We start from the raw sequence: 23,604 nt of genomic DNA on the forward strand, positions 1-23,604 counted from the left end.
AATAGCATGGGAGTGGCTCGCCAAAAAACATGCACTATCAATAAAGAACATTTTATTTGAATAAAGTATATTTAATTGGGAGCTGTGGTTGCACAAAACATCCCTTATCTCCTGCTTTATGCTCTGTCTTGACTGTAAGTTGCATGCTTTGTTTTTTTTTCATGCATATCTAAGACAGAGAATACCTACCTGTGATAAAGGAATATGCTGCTAAAAGGTTGCTTATGAGAACCATGTTTGTGCTAGTCTGTTCCACAGGCGCCATTGTACGGTTGGAGAGAGGATGTTTTATCTCATCCATAGAAAGGTTGTTATCAGTTGGGTAAAAGGCAGCAGCTTGTTCCTTCTTCTTCTCTGTTTAATAAATACAAAATTAGTTCTCTATAAAACTGTGAATGCAAAGAGATGAAGTATGCAATAGGCTGAATATTTAAATGGGGCTAAATGTATTAAACTATGTTTCCCTTGAACAAAACATAAGCAGAGCAGAATTTACAGTGATTAACACAACTTCCATCTTGATTTACAGAAACAAAATAAAAGCACATTTTATATACAATTTCTCCAGCTGTGAGACTGGCATTGTATTGTGCCTTTATGATACAGCTCTGTTTTATTTCCGAGCCAATTAAGCAAGAGGCAGCTCTATTTATCACTTCCTCTAGATGCAAACGCTTATTAAATTTAGCCAAAACACCATTTCCTGTTCTGAGTTAGGAACTACGCAAGGGCTAATTGAATTTTATAAGAGGTGGGTTTAGACAGAAATTGCATGTTATTATTGGAAATATAAATTGATCTTTAGTTAAAAAAATGTATATAATTGTGCTTAGACATAACTATATGATTGAGTTAAAAAGGAACAAACATCTTTCAGCACTCCACTGAAACTATATTTAAAAAAATAAATATCATTAACCTTTTAAGGACGAGTGTGTTTGTGTGTCTAATATATATATATATATATATATATATATATATATATATATATATATATATATACATATATACATACACATATATATATATATATATATATATATATATATATATATATATATATATATATATATATATATAAATAGGGTTGCACCTACACCGTTTTTTTATGACTGAGTACAAGTACCGATACTTGTTTTCAAATACTCGCTGATACCAATTACCAATACTTTTTTTTTATGTCATGTGACAGTTTACCAAACACAATACAGACTAATTATTTAAGATTCCTTCTTTATAATTATAAAGGACTGTAATTCAAAAGACATTATGAAATAATAAAAAAGTTCACTGAACATGTTTATAAATAAAAAATATTACAATAAAATATTAAATTTAAAGGGGTGATACAATTGGGTTGTAGGGCTGTTATATAACATCAATCTGACATTTGTATGGAGGTTTGACTCTAAGCTGAACAGTCTTTCACTTTCCACACTACTGCATGGGGCAGAAATATATTTATGGGCCATTTTAGCCAGAGCTGGAAATCTGTTTATTAACTGCTCAGTACTTCAGGGGTTTGTCTGAACGAGGTACAGAGATCTCTCCTACAATAATACAAATAACAGCAATTTGTATTGGCAGAACAGTAGTAAACAATTTTCAGTTTAGTCTCCTCTCCAGTTTAAAATGAAATGGGAACATGCAGTTTGAAAAAACGCCACAAGATAGCATATGGGTAGGAAGTGGAGGTATCGGTTTAAGTATCGGTGCATTTGCACGAGTACAAGTACTAGTAGAATACTAGTATCGGTATATATAATAATTAAATATATATATAAAATAAAATGTATTTATTTATTGATTGATTGATTTAAATTTACCAATGAGCATAGACATGCAGCTTCAATGTAGTAATAAATGCTTTAATATTACATTTTTTCATAAAATTATTTATAAATAATGTTAAGAGTTTTAGGGTCCCTTTACCAATGCCTGAATGTACAAACATGGTAAAATTGCATTATTCATTCTGTTATAGTACATAAGCAGTAATAAATTGTATTCATTGCATGTGTCGTGCCTGGGATTTCTCAAGAGTGTAACCTGAAACTCCGAATGTGACTTCAGTTCTCAGGAGACACAGCTAAAACCTCAGGGATTGACAGTTTGTGTACATATGCCTCTTTTTTTTTTTTTAATTACCCTGTGAACTCTGGGAATTGTGATCAAAATCAACACGTTCATAATCACCAGTTGCAGAACTACGAATCCCCACACTTCTGAGAAGAAAGGTGTCTCATTCATTCCTCTCTCCAGACTGCAGCAACAAATGTATTCACACTATGTATTTAACCCTTTAGCTGCTTTGCCATTTCCACCCCTATGCTGAGCTGGTTTGGAGTTTTTAGATGCTGCTGACATTGAAGACCTACTGTAGGTCATTTGTAAAAGTGAGAAACATATTAAATATTATTTATTCAGCAGACTCAGCAGATTCCATTGTATATGTATGTATGTATATATATATATATATATATATATATATATATATATATCATATGATAGATGAGTACAACAAAATGTGCGAAACAAATGTATATTTTTATTAAAATTATCTAGATTGTAAACAAGTGTGTGTGTGTGCACGCGCACGCCTCTGTGTGAGAGTGTTTTCTAAACTCTACAGTCAAAAGTAGATGGGGTTATCCTCATAAATAAGGGCCTTTTTGTGACAGATATAAAACTTTGAAGTACACATAGGATCTTCCATAAGCCTCTACTCAAATGCACATTTACTTATGTAATTATGTTAACATGGTTGTCATCTGCACTGAAAACATTGTGCAGACAGCCATGTATCATACACAGAGTTAAAACACTGGAATGTTCAAAAAGTACGGTCTCATTAACGTTAAATATATAAGCACAGAGTGTAAATATATTTTATAATAAATACTACAGGACTATATTTGCCATTAGACAAAGTAAGGAGTTGCATATAGGCACATTTAATTTGAGGAACCCTGCCTGTCTCTTCAGGTGATATAACTTTACAATCATTTACTAATTTTATTACATTTTGTGTGCTATGAACTCGACTGCCAAACGCAGTTAAGAGACAGTCAACTCAAAATGTCCTTCCTGATAAAAAAATGTTTACTTGTGCATTTTGCATAAAAATGAACAAGCACAATTTGGAATCAAATTGGTTTTATAGTTTGTGGTTGTCATACACACACACACATATATATATATATATATATATATATATATATATATATATATATATATATATATATATATATATATATATATATATATATATATATACACACACATATGCATGCAAAACATTGTATATTTTTATACCCATTTTTTTTTTTTTTTTTTAACACTGACTTGAAAAATACTTCATACATTTATACATAGTAACATAGTAACATAGTAGATAAGGTTGAAAAAAGACTGAAGTCCATCGAGTTCAACCTATACAAATCTAAAATACTTACAAAAAGCTCCAGTTAAGCTTAAATAACCCCATTAAAATGTGACCCATTTAATACTAGCAATCATATCCATGAATTTTGTTTATATACAGAAATTTATCCAGACTATTTTTAAATATATCTATGGTATTGGCATTCACTACCTCCTTTGGTAATGAGTTCCACAATTTTATTGCTCTTACAGTGAAAAAACGTTTCCGTTGCAGGAGATTAAATCTCCTTTCCTCCAACCTTAAATTATGACCTCTTGTCAGAAACAATTCTCTTGGAATAAACAGAGCTTCTGCCATCTCTGTATATGGGCCTTGAATATATTTATATAAAGTAATCATGTCACCTCTCAAGCGCCTTTTTTCTAAAGAAAACAGACCCAGTTTGGCTAGCCTCTTAATTTCTCCAATCCCCTTATTAGCTTTGTGGCCCTTCTCTGAACTTTTTCTAGTTCTGCAATATCTTTTTTAGCAATTGGTCCCCAGAACTGCACTCCAAACTCAAGGTAAGGTCTTACCAGGGCTTTATATAATGACAGAATTATGCTTTCCTCCCTTGAATCAATGCCTCTTTTAATACATGCTAGTATCTTATTAGCCTTTGAAGCCGCTGCCCTGCATTGTGCACCCATCTTTAGCTTGTTATCTATTACTACTCCCAAATCCCTTTCCTCCTGTGTTTGGCTAAGTCTTGTCCCATTTAAAAAATACGTAGCCTGCTTATTTTTACTTCCAAAATGTAGAACCTTGCATTTTTCCGTATATTAAATCTCATTTTCCATTCACTTGCCCATAGTTCTAATTTTAGCAAATCCCTTTGTAAAGAGAGTTTGTCCTGCTCTGACCTTATGACCTTACTTAACTTAGTATCATCTGCAAAAATAGAGATGTCGCTATTTAATCCTTGCTCCAAGTCATTTATAAAAATATTAAAAAGAACAGGGCCCAGTACTGATCCCTGGGGGACGCCACTGATTACCTTTGTCCAATCTGAGTATGATCCATTTACTACTACTCGTTGCTCCCTATCTTTTATCCAGTTATTTATCCATGAGCTAACATTTTCAGCTATTCCCAGTCCCTTAATTTTGTGCATTAATCTCTCATGTGGCACTGTATCAAATGCCTTTGCAAAATCTAAGTATATCACATCAACTGATTCCCCTTTATCTATATTTTTACTTACTTCCTCGTAGAATCTAATTAGATTAGTTTGACATGATCTATTTCTCCTAAAGCCATGCTGATTAGAACTCATAATCTTGTTTACACGAATATGCTCATCAATATAATCCCTTATAATCCCTTCAAATATCTTCCCCACTATTGATGTCAGAATAACTGGTCTATAGCTTCCTGGATCATCCCTGCTTCCCTTTTTGAAGAGTGGCACCACATCAGCTTTACGCCAATCCTGGGGTACCATGCCTGAGGATAATGAGTCTTGAAAAATTAAGAGTAAAGGTTTGTCTATAACAGTGCTAAATTCCCTTAACACCCTTGGGTGTATTCCATCTGGGCCTGGAGTTTTATTTACCTTAATATTTTCCAGTTTTTTCCTGATATCCTCTAAACAAAACCCAGTTAGTGGTATGGACTGGCATGTTCTATTCTGTTCCAAAGTATGATTCAATGGTTCCTCTCTTGTGTATACTGAAGAAAAAAACTGGTTTAGTACCTCAGCCTTCTCCCTGTCATTATTTATCATGCTACCCTCCACGCATTTTAATGTACCTATATTATCCTTCTTAGATTTTTTGCTATTTATGTACTTAAAGAACCTTTTAGGGTTAGACTTAGAATCCTTGGCAATTAATTTTTCATTTTCAATTTTGGCTAATTTGATTGCTTTTTTGCATGCTTTGTTACATTCCTTATAAATATTGTATGCTGAGTCTGTACTATTTTCTTTTAATAATTTAAATGCCCTACGTTTTTTCCTAATTTCTCTTAACACATTTTTATTTAGCCATAATGGCTTTGTTTTTTTATTTTTATTTTTATAACCATATGGTATGTGTTGATATGTATATTTATTTAACACATTTTTAAATATTATCCATTTATTCTCTGTATTTTTATTAGAAAATACATTGTCCCAATTTATATTATTTAATGATTTCCTTAAATAGTTGAATTTTGCTTTCTTGAAATTAAAAGTCTTAGTTAAGCCTTTAAAACACTGCATTTGAAAATAGATTTCAAATGTGACCATGTTATGATCACTGTTACCCAAATGTTCTTTAACTTCTATGTATGATATTATATCTGTATTGTTTGATAGCACTAAATCCAATATAGCTTTACTCCTAGTTGGCTCCTCTATTAATTGTGACAAGAAGTTATCCCTGAGAACATTTAAAAATCTATCCCCCTTAGCTGAATTACTAGTTTCATTGGCCCAGTTTATATCAGGGTAGTTAAAATCTCCCATAATTACAGCACTGTTATTAGCAGCCTTACCTATTTGGATAAGTAGTTGAGTTTCCTCCGGGTCACTAATGTTGGGAGGCTTGTAGCATGTTCCTAGTAATATTTTTTTAGGATTTTTCCCCCCACTCTTTATTTCAACCCACAGGGTCTCTACATTGTCACTTGTATCATAAATATCTTCCCTTATTGTAGGTTTAAGGTTAGGTTTAATATACATGCAGATTCCTCCACCCCTTTTATTATTCCTGTCCCTCCTAAATAATGTATACCCCTCTAAGTTAACTGCCCAGTCATGTGAATCACCCCACCAAGTTTCAGTTATACTGATAATATCATAGTCCTCTTCTGCAACTAAGAGCGTCAGCTCCCCCATTTTACCCGTCATGCTTCTTGCATTTGTTGTCATACATTTAATTTTCATGTGCTTTCTGCTGCTACTTGGTGTGCTTTCCTCTATATTTTCTAATGTGACATTTCTTAAGTCATCCCTTCCTTGAGATATTAAGGGATTGTCATATTCACAGACTGATCTCTCTGTTCTATTTTGTTCTAACTGACCCTCCCCCCCTTTGCCTAGTTTAAAAGGTTCTCTAAACGTGCTACCATCCTTTCCCCCAACACACCTGCACCCATGTCATTCAGGAACTCTATGGATAAGTAGGTTCAGTTGGAAACTTCCCAGACTCAATAACTTGCTACCCTTATTGTGTTATAAAGAAACATGAGAATAGTAATTCCCCCCACTATATAATTAAATATTCTTAACTTCTTCACTAAAGTATTGGTAATGCAAATACTGACCTTTTATGCCACCAGCTATTTAAAGTGAGTTTTTGGGATTGTACACACAGGCGTAATCTAAAGTTCATTTAGGTAAAGTCATGTAAGTGCAGATATTGGTGAAAGAATGTGTGTACAGGTGAACACAGGCATGGGTGTGATTTCCTGTGGGTGTAAATAAGGATGAATGGCTAACTAAGAGTGGATATCCTACTAATATATTGTTGTGAAAACTGCACAACACTAAATGCCACATTTGAAATATCATAATGTTTTGAGTGTCACTGGTTTTGGTTATGTATAACCCTTACAATGTCAGAGGGGGCTGCAATGTATTTTCAAAGCATTGACGCCCTCCCTGGCATTTAATGGGTCAACCTTAACTTTATTCTTAACTTTTATTGGTGCAGATTCACCAACATTTTAAAGAATAATTAAAGTTTTTTTTGTTTTATTAAAAAAGTTGAGATAATTGTAATATAGCTGCTCTTATACTGAGCAAATTGTCCTTATAAGCCAATAAGCAACTGACACGTGCTTTTATTTCCTGCTCGTCTTGAAATGTATGTAAACAGCTGTAATTTAATCAATTGTCATGCAATAATATTTTTATAAGAAAGATTTTAAAAGGGTTAATAAAATCAAAATGAAATCCTCAATAAAGGGCTAGATTAAAAGTGAAGAGCAAAAATATTTTTGTTAATTGCGCATAGTCTAGGGTGCGCTGACATCTGCATGTGCGTTAGCTATTAAAAGTATATGGCTTAATAAAAAAAAATAAAAAAAAAATCTTCAGCATTTCAATGCTTGGGTTAAAATATTTAAACACCCACTTGTAATACAAGATGCATTATTCTTCAAACAAGGTAAGGCAAAAGATAAATGCACCCGGCCGGCACTATTGGTTGACTTGTAAACTAGCGCAAAATGTTTAATGAAGCATAGTAAACAAATACTATATGGATGTGCATACTTTTCCTGTAATTCACCTCTGAAAAGTGTCTCTCCTCTACTGCCCCAGATTGGCTGGAATACATATGAAAGCATTCAACAATTTCTCTGACCCTGCTACACGCTACACAGCATTTCCTTTATATCAGAGCAGGAGTTTGTTTATATCTGCTCATGTACGATACAATACATTTGTTCTCATATTTTCTGCTCATATGACTATATTTTCAAAACTTCCATAAAAAGTTACGATTATTATTATTAATAATAATAATAATATTAATACTTTCTGGGTAGTGGGTACAATAAATAAAGCAAAGACGTAAAATATACCTCATACAATTCATGAGTTATTCCCCTGTATATTTGCTATGCATAGATTTACATTAAAAGCACTGCCTTGGGATTTTACCGCTATTGTTATACAATACCTGACAAATCGCGCTCTGCTATGAAATAAGAATCCGGATAAAATGTCCCATCTCCAATTACATTGCGATCATACGCCCTCGGCAGCTGAGGGAATTGTGTTTGCAATATTCCTTGGAAATTTGTTGATTTTGTCGGAGTTTCATACAGCAGTTTTTTGGGTACTGAAAAACAAATGTAAAAAGATATTCCTTAGACTCATTTAAAGGACTACTCAATGCGGTAGAATTGCATAATTAACAAGTCCATAATAAAAAAACAATGATTTCACACCTACTCTGAATTTCAAATAAGCAGTAGATTTTGTTCTGACAAATTCATTTTTTCTCCTATTTTCTGGCCCCTGTATCATGTGACAGACATCAGCCAATCAGAGACTAGTATACATATACCCTGTGAGCTTGTGCACATGCTCAGTAGGATATTGTTCCCCAGAAAGTGTGTATATAACAAGACTGTTCAAAATTTGACAATGGAAGTAAATTGTAAAGTGTCTTAAAACTGCATGCCCTTTCTGAATCATAAAAGTTTATTTTGACTTGAGTGTCCCTTTAACCACTTGACGGTCTCAGGGGAACGCATTATTACATAGACATGAATTTGAACAAAAATAAAAGGGCAGAAATACTATTAAAAAGCTTCACACTGCAATATGTTTATATAAACTTCATGCTAAATTAAATTACATTTAATGCAGACCCATAAGGTACATATTACACTAGCAAATGTGCTAATAATAATTGAAAAAGTGCAAATCCTAAATGTTTATAACCTGTAGCCTGTGATATTATGAAATAATTTTTTTCTCAGTCTTTTTCCTCTAGATACATTGCAATATCAAATTGTGGCCGCACTAAACAACAGTCTCTTTGTATTCAAGGAAAGTAAAATCTCAATTTTGGCAATTACATAATCAGTCCTAAAATCTGGTGTGGTTTTGTCTCCCCTAGAAAACGGCTAGGAAATGAATGTGGTTGGGGAACCATGAACATGAGTGGCAGGCTAAGGAGAGTTTAAGGGCTGTGATCGCCTAGGAACAGGAGGGGGAAATGTAACAATGAGTTTTACTAGGTCCCTAAAATACTGGCAGCTGTTTCTGCCAATACAATGACAGCTTTGTGTATTCTGTTAATTATTAAATTTACCTAATGGAATAGGTAAAAACCAAAAATAATGATCATTAAAAATATAATAAAAGGTTAATGTACTTGCTAGATCTCATTCTTATACTTTGAAGACACAAAATAGTATATTGTATACTATTTACAACAATGGGTTTGAAAGGGAGCTGATGTTACACAGTATAAAAGCAAATGGATTATATTCTGCATAATAACACGGTCTCTACCTTACATCTCAATAGGGAAACTGGGTGTAATGTACATGCTGTTTGCTATATTCATTTTAGTGCTGATTCACTTTTCTGGGCTCCACCTACCCTGCTGCTAATTATGGGAAATCCTAACTATCCTAATGTCCACTGCTGTGCACTCACACCTACAATACTACCTAATGTGTTCCCTCAAACTTACACTGCTGACCTCTACTGTGCACTCACACCTACAATACTACCTAATGTGTTCCCTGACACCTACCCTGCTGCCCAGTACTGTGCACTCACACCTACAATACTACCGAATGTGTTCCCTCACTTACCCTGCTGCCCTCTACTTTGCACTCACACCTACAATACTACCCAATGTGTTCCCTCACACCTACCCTGCTGCTCTCTACTGTGCACTCACAACTACAATACTACCTAATGTGTTCCCTCACACTTACCCTGCTGCCCTCTACTGTGCACTCACACCTAAAATACTACCTAATGTGTTCCCTCACACCTAACCTGCTGCCCACTACTTTGCACTCACACCTACAATACTACCTGTGTTCCCTCACACCTACCCTGCTGCCCACTACTGTGCACTCACACCTACAATACTACCTAATGTGTTCCCTCACACTTAGCCTGCTGCCCACTACTGTGCACTCACACCTACAATACTAACTAATGTGTTGCCTCAAACCTACCCTGCTGCCCACTACTGTGCACTCACACCTACAATACTACCTAATGTGTTCCCTCACACCTACCCTGCTGCCCCCTCACACCTACAATACTACTTAATGCCTTCCCTCAGACCTACCCTGCTGCCCAGTACTGTGCACTCACATCTACAATACTACCTAATGTGTTCCCTCACACTTACCCTGCTGCCCACTACTGTGCACTCACACCTACAATACTACCTAATGTGTTCCCTCACACTTACCCTGCTGCCCACTACTGTGCACTCACACCTACAATACTACCTAATGTGTTCTCTCACACTTACCCTGTTGACACTTGCACCTACAATACTACCCAATGTGTTCCCTCACACTTACCCTGCTGCCCACTACTGTGCAGTCACACCTACAATGCTACCTAATGTGTTCTCTCACACTTACCCTGTTGACACTCACACCTACAATACTACCTAATGTGTTCCCTCACACCTACCCTGCTGCCCAGTACTGTGCACTCACACCTACAATACTACCTAATGTGTTCCCTCACACTTACCCTGCTGTCCACTACTGTGCACTCACACCTACAATACTACCTAATGTGTTCTCTCACACTTACCCTGTTGACACTTGCACCTACAATACTACCCAATGTGTTCCCTCACACTTACCCTGCTGCCCACTACTGTGCACTCACACCTACAATGCTACCTAACGTATTCTCTCACACTTACCCTGTTGACACTGACACCTACAATACTACCTAATGTGTTCCCTCACACCTACCCTGCTTCCCACTACTGTGTACTCACACCTACAATACTACCTAATGTGTTCCCTCACACTTACCCTGCTGCCCACTACTTTGCACTCACACCTACAATACTACCTAATGTGTTCCCTCACGCTTACCCTGCTGCCCACTACTGTGCACTCACACCTACAATACTACCTAATGTGTTCCCTCACACCTACCCTGCTGCCCACTACTGTGCACTCACACCTACAATACTACCTAATGTGTTCCCTCACACCTACCCTGCTGCCCCCTCACACCTACAATACTACTTAATGCGTTCCCTCAGACCTACCCTGCTGCCCAGTACTGTGCACTCACATCTACAATACTACCTAATGTGTTCCCTCACACTTACCCTGCTGCCCACTACTGTGCACTCACACCTACAATACTGCCTAATGTGTTCTCTCACACTTACCCTGTTGACACTTGCACCTACAATACTACCCAATGTGTTCCCTCACACTTACCCTGCTGCCCACTACTGTGCACTCACACCTACAATGCTACCTAATGTGTTCTCTCACACTTACCCTGTTGACACTCACACCTACAATACTACCTAATGTGTTCCCTCACACTTTCCCTGTTGCCCACTCACACCTACAATACTACCTTATGTGTTCCCTCAGACCTACCCTGATGCCCACTACTGTGCACTCACAACTACAATACTACCTAATGTGTTCCCTCACACCTACCCTGCTGCCCAGTACTGTGCACTCACACCTACAATACTACCTAATGTGTTCTCTCACACTTACCCTGTTGACACTTGCACCTACAATACTACCCAATGTGTTCCCTCACACTTACCCTGCTGCCCACTACTGTGCACTCACACCTACAATGCCACCTAACGTATTCTCTCACACTTACCCTGTTGACACTGACACCTACAATACTACCTAATGTGTTCCCTCACACCTACCCTGCTTCCCACTACTGTGCACTCACACCTACAATACTACCTAATGTGTTCCCTCACACTTACCCTGCTGCCCACTACTTTGCACTCACACCTACAATACTACCTAATGTGTTCCCTCACGCTTACCCTGCTGCCCACTACTGTGCACTCACACCTACAATACTACCTAATGTGTTCCCTCACACCTACCCTGCTGCCCACTACTGTGCACTCACACCTACAATACTACCTAATGTGTTCCCTCACACCTACCCTGCTGCCCCCTCACACCTACAATACTACTTAATGCGTTCCCTCAGACCTACCCTGCTGCCCAGTACTGTGCACTCACATCTACAATACTACCTAATGTGTTCCCTCACACTTACCCTGCTGCCCACTACTGTGCACTCACACCTACAATACTGCCTAATGTGTTCTCTCACACTTACCCTGTTGACACTTGCACCTACAATACTACCCAATGTGTTCCCTCACACTTACCCTGCTGCCCACTACTGTGCACTCACACCTACAATGCTACCTAATGTGTTCTCTCACACTTACCCTGTTGACACTCACACCTACAATACTACCTAATGTGTTCCCTCACACTTTCCCTGTTGCCCACTCACACCTACAATACTACCTTATGTGTTCCCTCAGACCTACCCTGATGCCCACTACTGTGCACTCACAACTACAATACTACCTAATGTGTTCCCTCACACCTACCCTGCTGCCCAGTACTGTGCACTCACACCTACAATACTACCTAATGTGTTCTCTCACACTTACCCTGTTGACACTTGCACCTACAATACTACCCAATGTGTTCCCTCACACTTACCCTGCTGCCCACTACTGTGCACTCACACCTACAATGCTACCTAACGTATTCTCTCACACTTACCCTGTTGACACTGACACCTACAATACTACCTAATGTGTTCCCTCACACCTACCCTGCTTCCCACTACTGTGCACTCACACCTACAATACTACCTAATGTGTTCCCTCACACTTACCCTGCTGCCCACTATTTTGCACTCACACCTACAATACTACCTAATGTGTTCCCTCACGCTTACCCTGCTGCCCACTACTGTGCACTCACACCTACAATACTACCTAATGTGTTCCCTCACACCTACCCTGCTGCCCACTACTGTGCACTCACACCTACAATACTACCTAATGTGTTCCCTCACACCTACCCTGCTGCCCCCTCACACCTACAATACTACTTAATGCGTTCCCTCAGACCTACCCTGCTGCCCAGTACTGTGCACTCACATCTACAATACTACCTAATGTGTTCCCTCACACTTACCCTGCTGCCCACTACTGTGCACTCACACCTACAATACTGCCTAATGTGTTCTCTCACACTTACCCTGTTGACACTTGCACCTACAATACTACCCAATGTGTTCCCTCACACTTACCCTGCTGCCCACTACTGTGCACTCACACCTACAATGCTACCTAATGTGTTCTCTCACACTTACCCTGTTGACACTCACACCTACAATACTACCTAATGTGTTCCCTCACACTTTCCCTGTTGCCCACTCACACCTACAATACTACCTAATGTGTTCCCTCAGACCTACCCTGCTGCCCACTACTGTGCACTCACAACTACAATACTACCTAATGTGTTCCCTCACACCTACCCTGCTGCCCTCTACTGTGCACTCACACCTACAATACTACCTAATGTGTTCCCTCACACTTACCCTGCTGCCCACTACTGTGCACTGACACCTATAATACTACCTAACGTGTTCTCTCACACTTACCCTGTTGACACTTGCACCTACAATACTACCTAAAGTGTTCCCTCACACTTACCCTGCTGCCCACTACTGTGCACTCACACCTACAATACTACCTAAAGTGTTCCCTCACACTTACCCTGCTGCCCATTACTGTGCACTCACACCTACAATACTACCTAATGTGTTCTCTCACACTTACCCTGTTGCCCACTCACACCTACGATACTACCTAATGTGTTTCCTCACACCCTGCTGCCCACTACTGTGCACTCAAACCTACAATACTACCTAATGTGTTTCCTCACACCTACCCTGCTGCCCACTACTGTGCACTTACACCTACAATACTACCTAACGTGTTCTCTCACACTTACCCTGCTGCCCACTACTGTGCACTCACACCTAAAATACTACCTAATTTGTTTCCTCACACTTACCCTGCTGCCCACTACTGTGCACTCACACCTACAATACTACCTAATGTGTTCCCTCACACTTACCCTGCTGCCACTCACACCTACAATACTGCCTAATGTGTCATACATACCCTGCTGCCCACTACTGTATGCTCACACCCAAACTGATGTCTGTTATTGTGCACTCACACCTACCCTGATGCCCACTACTGTGCACTCATACCTACAATACGTACTAATGTGTTTCTTATCTTGCTGCCCACTACTATGTGCTTAAACCCACACCACTGTCTGTTGTGCACTCACACCTACCCAGCTGCCCACTACTGTGTGCACACACTAAACCCAGCTCCCCACTACGGTACTCTCCCACCAACCTCTGGTGCCCACTACTGTGCACTCACACTAACCTCTGCTGCCTGCTATATATCTACCCCGGTGCCAACTCTGCTATGTACAAACCTTCTCCACTGCTATGTACCCACACCTATCCCACTGTCATGCAAATTTGAATAAATAAGAAAAAAGAAACAACACTGCTGACCTCTACTGTGCACTCACACCTACAATACTACCTAATGTGTTCCCTGACACCTACCCTGCTGCCCAGTACTGTGCACTCACACTTACAATACTACCGAATGTGTTCCCTCACTTACCCTGCTGCCCTCTACTTTGCACTCACACCTATAATACTACCTGTGTTCCCTCACACCTACCCTGCTGCCCTCTACTGTGCACTCACAACTACAATACTACCTAATGTGTTCCCTCACACTTACCCTGCTGCCCACTACTGTGCACTCACACCTAAAATACTACCTAATGTGTTCCCTCACACCTACCCTGCTGCCCACTACTTTGCACTCACACCTACAATACTACCTGTGTTCCCTCACACCTACCCTGCTGCCCACTACTGTGCACTCACACCTACAATACTACCTAATGTGTTCCCTCACACTTAGCCTGCTGCCCACTACTGTGCACTCACACCTACAATACTACCTAATGTGTTGCCTCACACCTACCCTGCTGCCCACTACTGTGCACTCACACCTACAATACTACCTAATGTGTTCCCTCACACCTACCCTGCTGCCCCCTCACACCTACAATACTACTTAATGCCTTCCCTCAGACCTACCCTGCTGCCCAGTACTGTGCACTCACATCTACAATACTACCTAATGTGTTCCCTCACACTTACCCTGCTGCCCACTACTGTGCACTCACACTTACAATACTACCTAATGTGTTCTCTCACACTTACCCTGTTGACACTTGCACCTACAATACTACCCAATGTGTTCCCTCACACCTACCCTGCTGCCCAGTACTGTGCACTCACACCTACAATACTACCTAATGTGTTCCCTCACACTTACCCTGCTGTCCACTACTGTGCACTCACACCTACAATACTACTTAATGTGTTCTCTCACACTTACCCTGTTGACACTTGCACCTACAATACTACCCAATGTGTTCCCTCACACTTACCCTACTGCCCACTACTGTGCACTCACACCTAAAATGCTACCTAACGTGTTCTCTCACACTTACCCTGTTGACACTGACACCTACAATACTACCTAATGTGTTCCCTCACACTTACCCTGCTGCCCACTACTGTGCACTCACACCTACAATACTGCCTAATGTGTTCTCTCACACTTACCCTGTTGACACTTGCACCTACAATACTACCCAATGTGTTCCCTCACACTTACCCTGCTGCCCACTACTGTGCACTCACACCTACAATGCTACCTAATGTGTTCTCTCACACTTACCCTGTTGACACTCACACCTACAATACTACCTAATGTGTTCCCTCACACTTTCCCTGTTGCCCACTCACACCTACAATACTACCTAATGTGTTCCCTCAGACCTACCCTGCTGCCCACTACTGTGCACTCACAACTACAATACTACCTAATGTGTTCCCTCACACCTACCCTGCTGCCCTCTACTGTGCACTCACACCTACAATACTACCTAATGTGTTCCCTCACACTTACCCTGCTGCCCACTACTGTGCACTGACACCTACAATACTACCTAACGTGTTCTCTCACACTTACCCTGTTGACACTTGCACCTACAATACTACCTAAAGTGTTCCCTCACACTTACCCTGCTGCCCACTACTGTGCACTCACACCTACAATACTACCTAAAGTGTTCCCTCACACTTACCCTGCTGCCCATTACTGTGCACTCACACCTACAATACTACCTAATGTGTTCTCTCACACTTACCCTGTTGCCCACTCACACCTACGATACTACCTAATGTGTTTCCTCACACCCTGCTGCCCACTACTGTGCACTCAAACCTACAATACTACCTAATGTGTTTCCTCACACCTACCCTGCTGCCCACTACTGTGCACTTACACCTACAATACTACCTAACGTGTTCTCTCACACTTACCCTGCTGCCCACTACTGTGCACTCACACCTAAAATACTACCTAATTTGTTTCCTCACACTTACCCTGCTGCCCACTACTGTGCACTCACACCTACAATACTACCTAATGTGTTCCCTCACACTTACCCTGCTGCCACTCACACCTACAATACTGCCTAATGTGTCATACATACCCTGCTGCCCACTACTGTATGCTCACACCCAAACTGATGTCTGTTATTGTGCACTCACACCTACCCTGATGCCCACTACTGTGCACTCATACCTACAATACGTACTAATGTGTTTCTTATCTTGCTGCCCACTACTATGTGCTTAAACCCACACCACTGTCTGTTGTGCACTCACACCTACCCAGCTGCCCACTACTGTGTGCACACACTAAACCCAGCTCCCCACTACGGTACTCTCCCACCAACCTCTGGTGCCCACTACTGTGCACTCACACTAACCTCTGCTGCCTGCTATATATCTACCCCGGTGCCAACTCTGCTATGTACAAACCTTCTCCACTGCTATGTACCCACACCTATCCCACTGTCATGCAAATTTGAATAAATAAGAAAAAAGAAACAACACTGCTGACCTCTACTGTGCACTCACACCTACAATACTACCTAATGTGTTCCCTGACACCTACCCTGCTGCCCAGTACTGTGCACTCACACTTACAATACTACCGAATGTGTTCCCTCACTTACCCTGCTGCCCTCTACTTTGCACTCACACCTATAATACTACCTGTGTTCCCTCACACCTACCCTGCTGCCCTCTACTGTGCACTCACAACTACAATACTACCTAATGTGTTCCCTCACACTTACCCTGCTGCCCTCTACTGTGCACTCACACCTAAAATACTACCTAATGTGTTCCCTCACACCTACCCTGCTGCCCACTACTTTGCACTCACACCTACAATACTACCTGTGTTCCCTCACACCTACCCTGCTGCCCACTACTGTGCACTCACACCTACAATACTACCTAATGTGTTCCCTCACACTTAGCCTGCTGCCCACTACTGTGCACTCACACCTACAATACTACCTAATGTGTTGCCTCACACCTACCCTGCTGCCCACTACTGTGCACTCACACCTACAATACTACCTAATGTGTTCCCTCACACCTACCCTGCTGCCCCCTCACACCTACAATACTACTTAATGCCTTCCCTCAGACCTACCCTGCTGCCCAGTACTGTGCACTCACATCTACAATACTACCTAATGTGTTCCCTCACACTTACCCTGCTGCCCACTACTGTGCACTCACACCTACAATACTACCTAATGTGTTCTCTCACACTTACCCTGTTGACACTTGCACCTACAATACTACCCAATGTGTTCCCTCACACTTACCCTGCTGCCCACTACTGTGCACTCACACCTAAAATGCTACCTAACGTGTTCTCTCACACTTACCCTGTTGACACTGACACCTACAATACTACCTAATGTGTTCCCTCACACCTACCCTGCTTCCCACTACTGTGCACTCACACCTACAATACTACCTAATGTGTTCCCTCACACTTACCCTGCTGCCCACTACTATGCACTCACACCTACAATACTACCTAATGTGTTCCCTCACACTTACCCTGTTGCCCACTACTGTGCACTCACACCTACAATACTACCTAATGTGTTCCCTCACACCTACCCTGCTGCCCACTACTGTGCACTCACACCTACAATACTACCTAATGTGTTCCCTCACACCTACCCTGCTGCCCCCTCACACCTACAATACTACTTAATGCCTTCCCTCAGACCTACCCTGCTGTCCAGTACTGTGCACTCACATCTACAATACTACCTAATGTGTTCCCTCACACTTACCCTGCTGCCCACTACTGTGCACTCACACCTACAATACTGCCTAATGTGTTCTCTCACACTTACCCTGTTGACACTTGCACCTACAATACTACCCAATGTGTTCCCTCACACTTACCCTGCTGCCCACTACTGTGCACTCACACCTACAATGCTACCTAATGTGTTCTCTCACACTTTCCCTGTTGCCCACTCACACCTACAATACTACTTAATGCGTTCCCTCAGACCTACCCTGCTGCCCACTACTGTGCACTCACACCTACAATACTACCTAATGTGTTCCCTCACACTTACCCTGTTGCCCACTACTGTGCACTCACACCTACAATACTACCTAATGTGTTCCCTCACACCTACCCTGCTGCCCACTACTGTGCACTCACACCTACAATACTACCTAATGTGTTCCCTCACACCTACCCTGCTGCCCCCTCACACCTACAATACTACTTAATGCGTTCCCTCAGACCTACCCTGCTGCCCACTACTGTGCACTCACAACTACAATACTACCTAATGTGTTCCCTCACACCTACCCTGCTGCCCTCTACTGTGCACTCACACCTACAATACTACCTAATGTGTTCCCTCACACTTACCCTGCTGCCCACTACTGTGCACTGACACCTACAATACTACCTAACGTGTTCTCTCACACTTACCCTGTTGACACTTGCACCTACAATACTACCTAAAGTGTTCCCTCACACTTACCCTGCTGCCCACTACTGTGCACTCACACCTACAATACTACCTAAAGTGTTCCCTCACACTTACCCTGCTGCCCATTACTGTGCACTCACACCTACAATACTACCTAATGTGTTCTCTCACACTTACCCTGTTGCCCACTCACACCTACAATACTACCTAATGTGTTTCCTCACACCCTGCTGCCCACTACTGTGCACTCACACCTACAATACTACCTAATGTGTTTCCTCACACCTACCCTGCTGCCCACTACTGTGCACTTACACCTACAATACTACCTAACGTGTTCTCTCACACTTACCCTGCTGCCCACTACTGTGCACTCACACCTAAAATACTACCTAATTTGTTTCCTCACACTTACCCTGCTGCCCACTACTGTGCACTCACACCTACAATACTACCTAATGTGTCAAACATACCCTGCTGGCCACTACTGTATCCTCCCACCCAAACTGATGTGCTTTATTTTGCACTCACACCTACCCTGCTGTCCCCTACTGTGCACTCACACCTACAATACTACCTAATGTGTTCCCTCACACTTACCCTGCTGCCCACTACTGTGCACTCACGCCTACAATACTACCTAATGTGTTCCCTCACACTTACCCTGCTGCCACTCACACCTACAATACTGCCTAATATGTCATACATACCCTGCTGCCCACTACTGTATGCTCACACCCAAACTGATGTCTGTTATTGTGCACTCACACCTACCCTGATGCCCACTACTGTGCACTCATACATACAATACGTACTAATGTGTTTCTTATCTTGCTGCCCACTACTATGTGCTTAAACCCACACCACTGTCTGTTGTGCACTCACACCTACCCAGCTACCCACTACTGTGTGCACACACTAAACCCAGCTCCCCACTACGGTACTCTCCCACCAACCTCTGCTGCCCACTACTGTGCACTCACACTAACCTCTGCTGCCTATCTACCCCCGGTGCCAACTCTGCTATGTACAAACCTTCTCCACTGCTATGTACTCGCACCTATCCCACTGTCATGCAAATTTGAATAAATAAAAAAACAAAGAATAAAAGAAACAACAAAGCAAAAGTTAAACATTAAACAAACACCTACAATACTACCTAATGTGTTCCCTCACACCTACCCTGCTGCCCACTACTGTGCACTCACACCTACAATACTACCTAATGTGTTCCCTCACACCTACCCTGCTGCCCCCTCACACCTACAATACTACTTAATGCGTTCCCTCAGACCTACCCTGCTGCCCAGTACTGTGCACTCACATCTACAATACTACCTAATGTGTTCCCTCACACTTACCCTGCTGCCCACTACTGTGCACTCACACCTACAATACTGCCTAATGTGTTCTCTCACACTTACCCTGTTGACACTTGCACCTACAATACTACCCAATGTGTTCCCTCACACTTACCCTGCTGCCCACTACTGTGCACTCACACCTACAATGCTACCTAATGTGTTCTCTCACACTTACCCTGTTGACACTCACACCTACAATACTACCTAATGTGTTCCCTCACACTTTCCCTGTTGCCCACTCACACCTACAATACTACCTTATGTGTTCCCTCAGACCTACCCTGATGCCCACTACTGTGCACTCACAACTACAATACTACCTAATGTGTTCCCTCACACCTACCCTGCTGCCCAGTACTGTGCACTCACACCTACAATACTACCTAATGTGTTCTCTCACACTTACCCTGTTGACACTTGCACCTACAATACTACCCAATGTGTTCCCTCACACTTACCCTGCTGCCCACTACTGTGCACTCACACCTACAATGCTACCTAATGTGTTCTCTCACACTTTCCCTGTTGCCCACTCACACCTACAATACTACTTAATGCGTTCCCTCAGACCTACCCTGCTGCCCACTACTGTGCACTCACACCTACAATACTACCTAATGTGTTCCCTCACACTTACCCTGTTGCCCACTACTGTGCACTCACACCTACAATACTACCTAATGTGTTCCCTCACACCTACCCTGCTGCCCACTACTGTGCACTCACACCTACAATACTACCTAATGTGTTCCCTCACACCTACCCTGCTGCCCCCTCACACCTACAATACTACTTAATGCGTTCCCTCAGACCTACCCTGCTGCCCACTACTGTGCACTCACAACTACAATACTACCTAATGTGTTCCCTCACACCTACCCTGCTGCCCTCTACTGTGCACTCACACCTACAATACTACCTAATGTGTTCCCTCACACTTACCCTGCTGCCCACTACTGTGCACTGACACCTACAATACTACCTAACGTGTTCTCTCACACTTACCCTGTTGACACTTGCACCTACAATACTACCTAAAGTGTTCCCTCACACTTACCCTGCTGCCCACTACTGTGCACTCACACCTACAATACTACCTAAAGTGTTCCCTCACACTTACCCTGCTGCCCATTACTGTGCACTCACACCTACAATACTACCTAATGTGTTCTCTCACACTTACCCTGTTGCCCACTCACACCTACAATACTACCTAATGTGTTTCCTCACACCCTGCTGCCCACTACTGTGCACTCAAACCTACAATACTACCTAATGTGTTTCCTCACACCTACCCTGCTGCCCACTACTGTGCACTTACACCTACAATACTACCTAACGTGTTCTCTCACACTTACCCTGCTGCCCACTACTGTGCACTCACACCTAAAATACTACCAAATTTGTTTCCTCACACTTACCCTGCTGCCCACTACTGTGCACTCACACCTACAATACTACCTAATGTGTCAAACATACCCTGCTGGCCACTACTGTATCCTCCCACCCAAACTGATGTGCTTTATTTTGCACTCACACCTACCCTGCTGTCCCCTACTGTGCACTCACACCTACAATACTACCTAATGTGTTCCCTCACACTTACCCTGCTGCCCACTACTGTGCACTCACGCCTACAATACTACCTAATGTGTTCCCTCACACTTACCCTGCTGCCACTCACACCTACAATACTGCCTAATATGTCATACATACCCTGCTGCCCACTACTGTATGCTCACACCCAAACTGATGTCTGTTATTGTGCACTCACACCTACCCTGATGCCCACTACTGTGCACTCATACATACAATACGTACTAATGTGTTTCTTATCTTGCTGCCCACTACTATGTGCTTAAACCCACACCACTGTCTGTTGTGCACTCACACCTACCCAGCTACCCACTACTGTGTGCACACACTAAACCCAGCTCCCCACTACGGTACTCTCCCACCAACCTCTGCTGCCCACTACTGTGCACTCACACTAACCTCTGCTGCCTATCTACCCCGGTGCCAACTCTGCTATGTACAAACCTTCTCCACTGCTATGTACTCGCACCTATCCCACTGTCATGCAAATTTGAATAAATAAAAAAACAAAGAATAAAAGAAACAACAAAGCAAAAGTTAAACATTAAACAAACACCTACAATACTACCTAATGTGTTCCCTCACACCTACCCTGCTGCCCACTACTGTGCACTCACACCTACAATACTACCTAATGTGTTCCCTCACACCTACCCTGCTGCCCCCTCACACCTACAATACTACTTAATGCGTTCCCTCAGACCTACCCTGCTGCCCAGTACTGTGCACTCACATCTACAATACTACCTAATGTGTTCCCTCACACTTACCCTGCTGCCCACTACTGTGCACTCACACCTACAATACTGCCTAATGTGTTCTCTCACACTTACCCTGTTGACACTTGCACCTACAATACTACCCAATGTGTTCCCTCACACTTACCCTGCTGCCCACTACTGTGCACTCACACCTACAATGCTACCTAATGTGTTCTCTCACACTTACCCTGTTGACACTCACACCTACAATACTACCTAATGTGTTCCCTCACACTTTCCCTGTTGCCCACTCACACCTACAATACTACCTTATGTGTTCCCTCAGACCTACCCTGATGCCCACTACTGTGCACTCACAACTACAATACTACCTAATGTGTTCCCTCACACCTACCCTGCTGCCCAGTACTGTGCACTCACACCTACAATACTACCTAATGTGTTCTCTCACACTTACCCTGTTGACACTTGCACCTACAATACTACCCAATGTGTTCCCTCACACTTACCCTGCTGCCCACTACTGTGCACTCACACCTACAATGCACTCACACCTACAATACTGCCTAATGTGTTCTCTCACACTTACCCTGTTGACACTTGCACCTACAATACTACCCAATGTGTTCCCTCACACTTACCCTGCTGCCCACTACTGTGCACTCACACCTACAATGCTACCTAATGTGTTCTCTCACACTTACCCTGTTGACACTCACACCTACAATACTACCTAATGTGTTCCCTCAGACCTACCCTGCTGCCCACTACTGTGCACTCACAACTACAATACTACCTAATGTGTTCCCTCACACCTACCCTGCTGCCCTCTACTGTGCACTCACACCTACAATACTACCTAATGTGTTCCCTCACACTTACCCTGCTGCCCACTACTGTGCACTGACACCTACAATACTACCTAACGTGTTCTCTCACACTTACCCTGTTGACACTTGCACCTACAATACTACCTAAAGTGTTCCCTCACACTTACCCTGCTGCCCACTAC

The 23,604-nt window shown here is 42.1% G+C and overlaps 1 protein-coding gene across 3 annotated transcripts in view; it reads right to left on the bottom strand.

The window, feature by feature from the left end:
- EVA1A (eva-1 homolog A, regulator of programmed cell death) overlaps window positions 1-23,604 on the bottom strand; it is a 595,363-nt gene that overhangs the window by 20,363 nt on the left and 551,396 nt on the right. For 2 of the 3 annotated variants that reach the window (XM_053709620.1, XM_053709618.1), the window contains 2 exons: window positions 8,038-8,199; window positions 190-354 (listed from right to left, as the gene is read on the bottom strand). In XM_053709620.1, coding sequence (XP_053565595.1) covers window positions 190-354; window positions 8,038-8,199 — 327 coding nt within the window. Of the gene's footprint in view, window positions 1-189; window positions 355-4,979; window positions 5,270-8,037; window positions 8,200-23,604 lie in introns of those variants that run through there. The other variant, XM_053709619.1, reaches the window with a different exon arrangement.

Source organism: Bombina bombina, chromosome 4, assembly GCF_027579735.1.
Source record: "Bombina bombina isolate aBomBom1 chromosome 4, aBomBom1.pri, whole genome shotgun sequence".
NCBI lineage: Eukaryota > Metazoa > Chordata > Amphibia > Anura > Bombinatoridae > Bombina > Bombina bombina.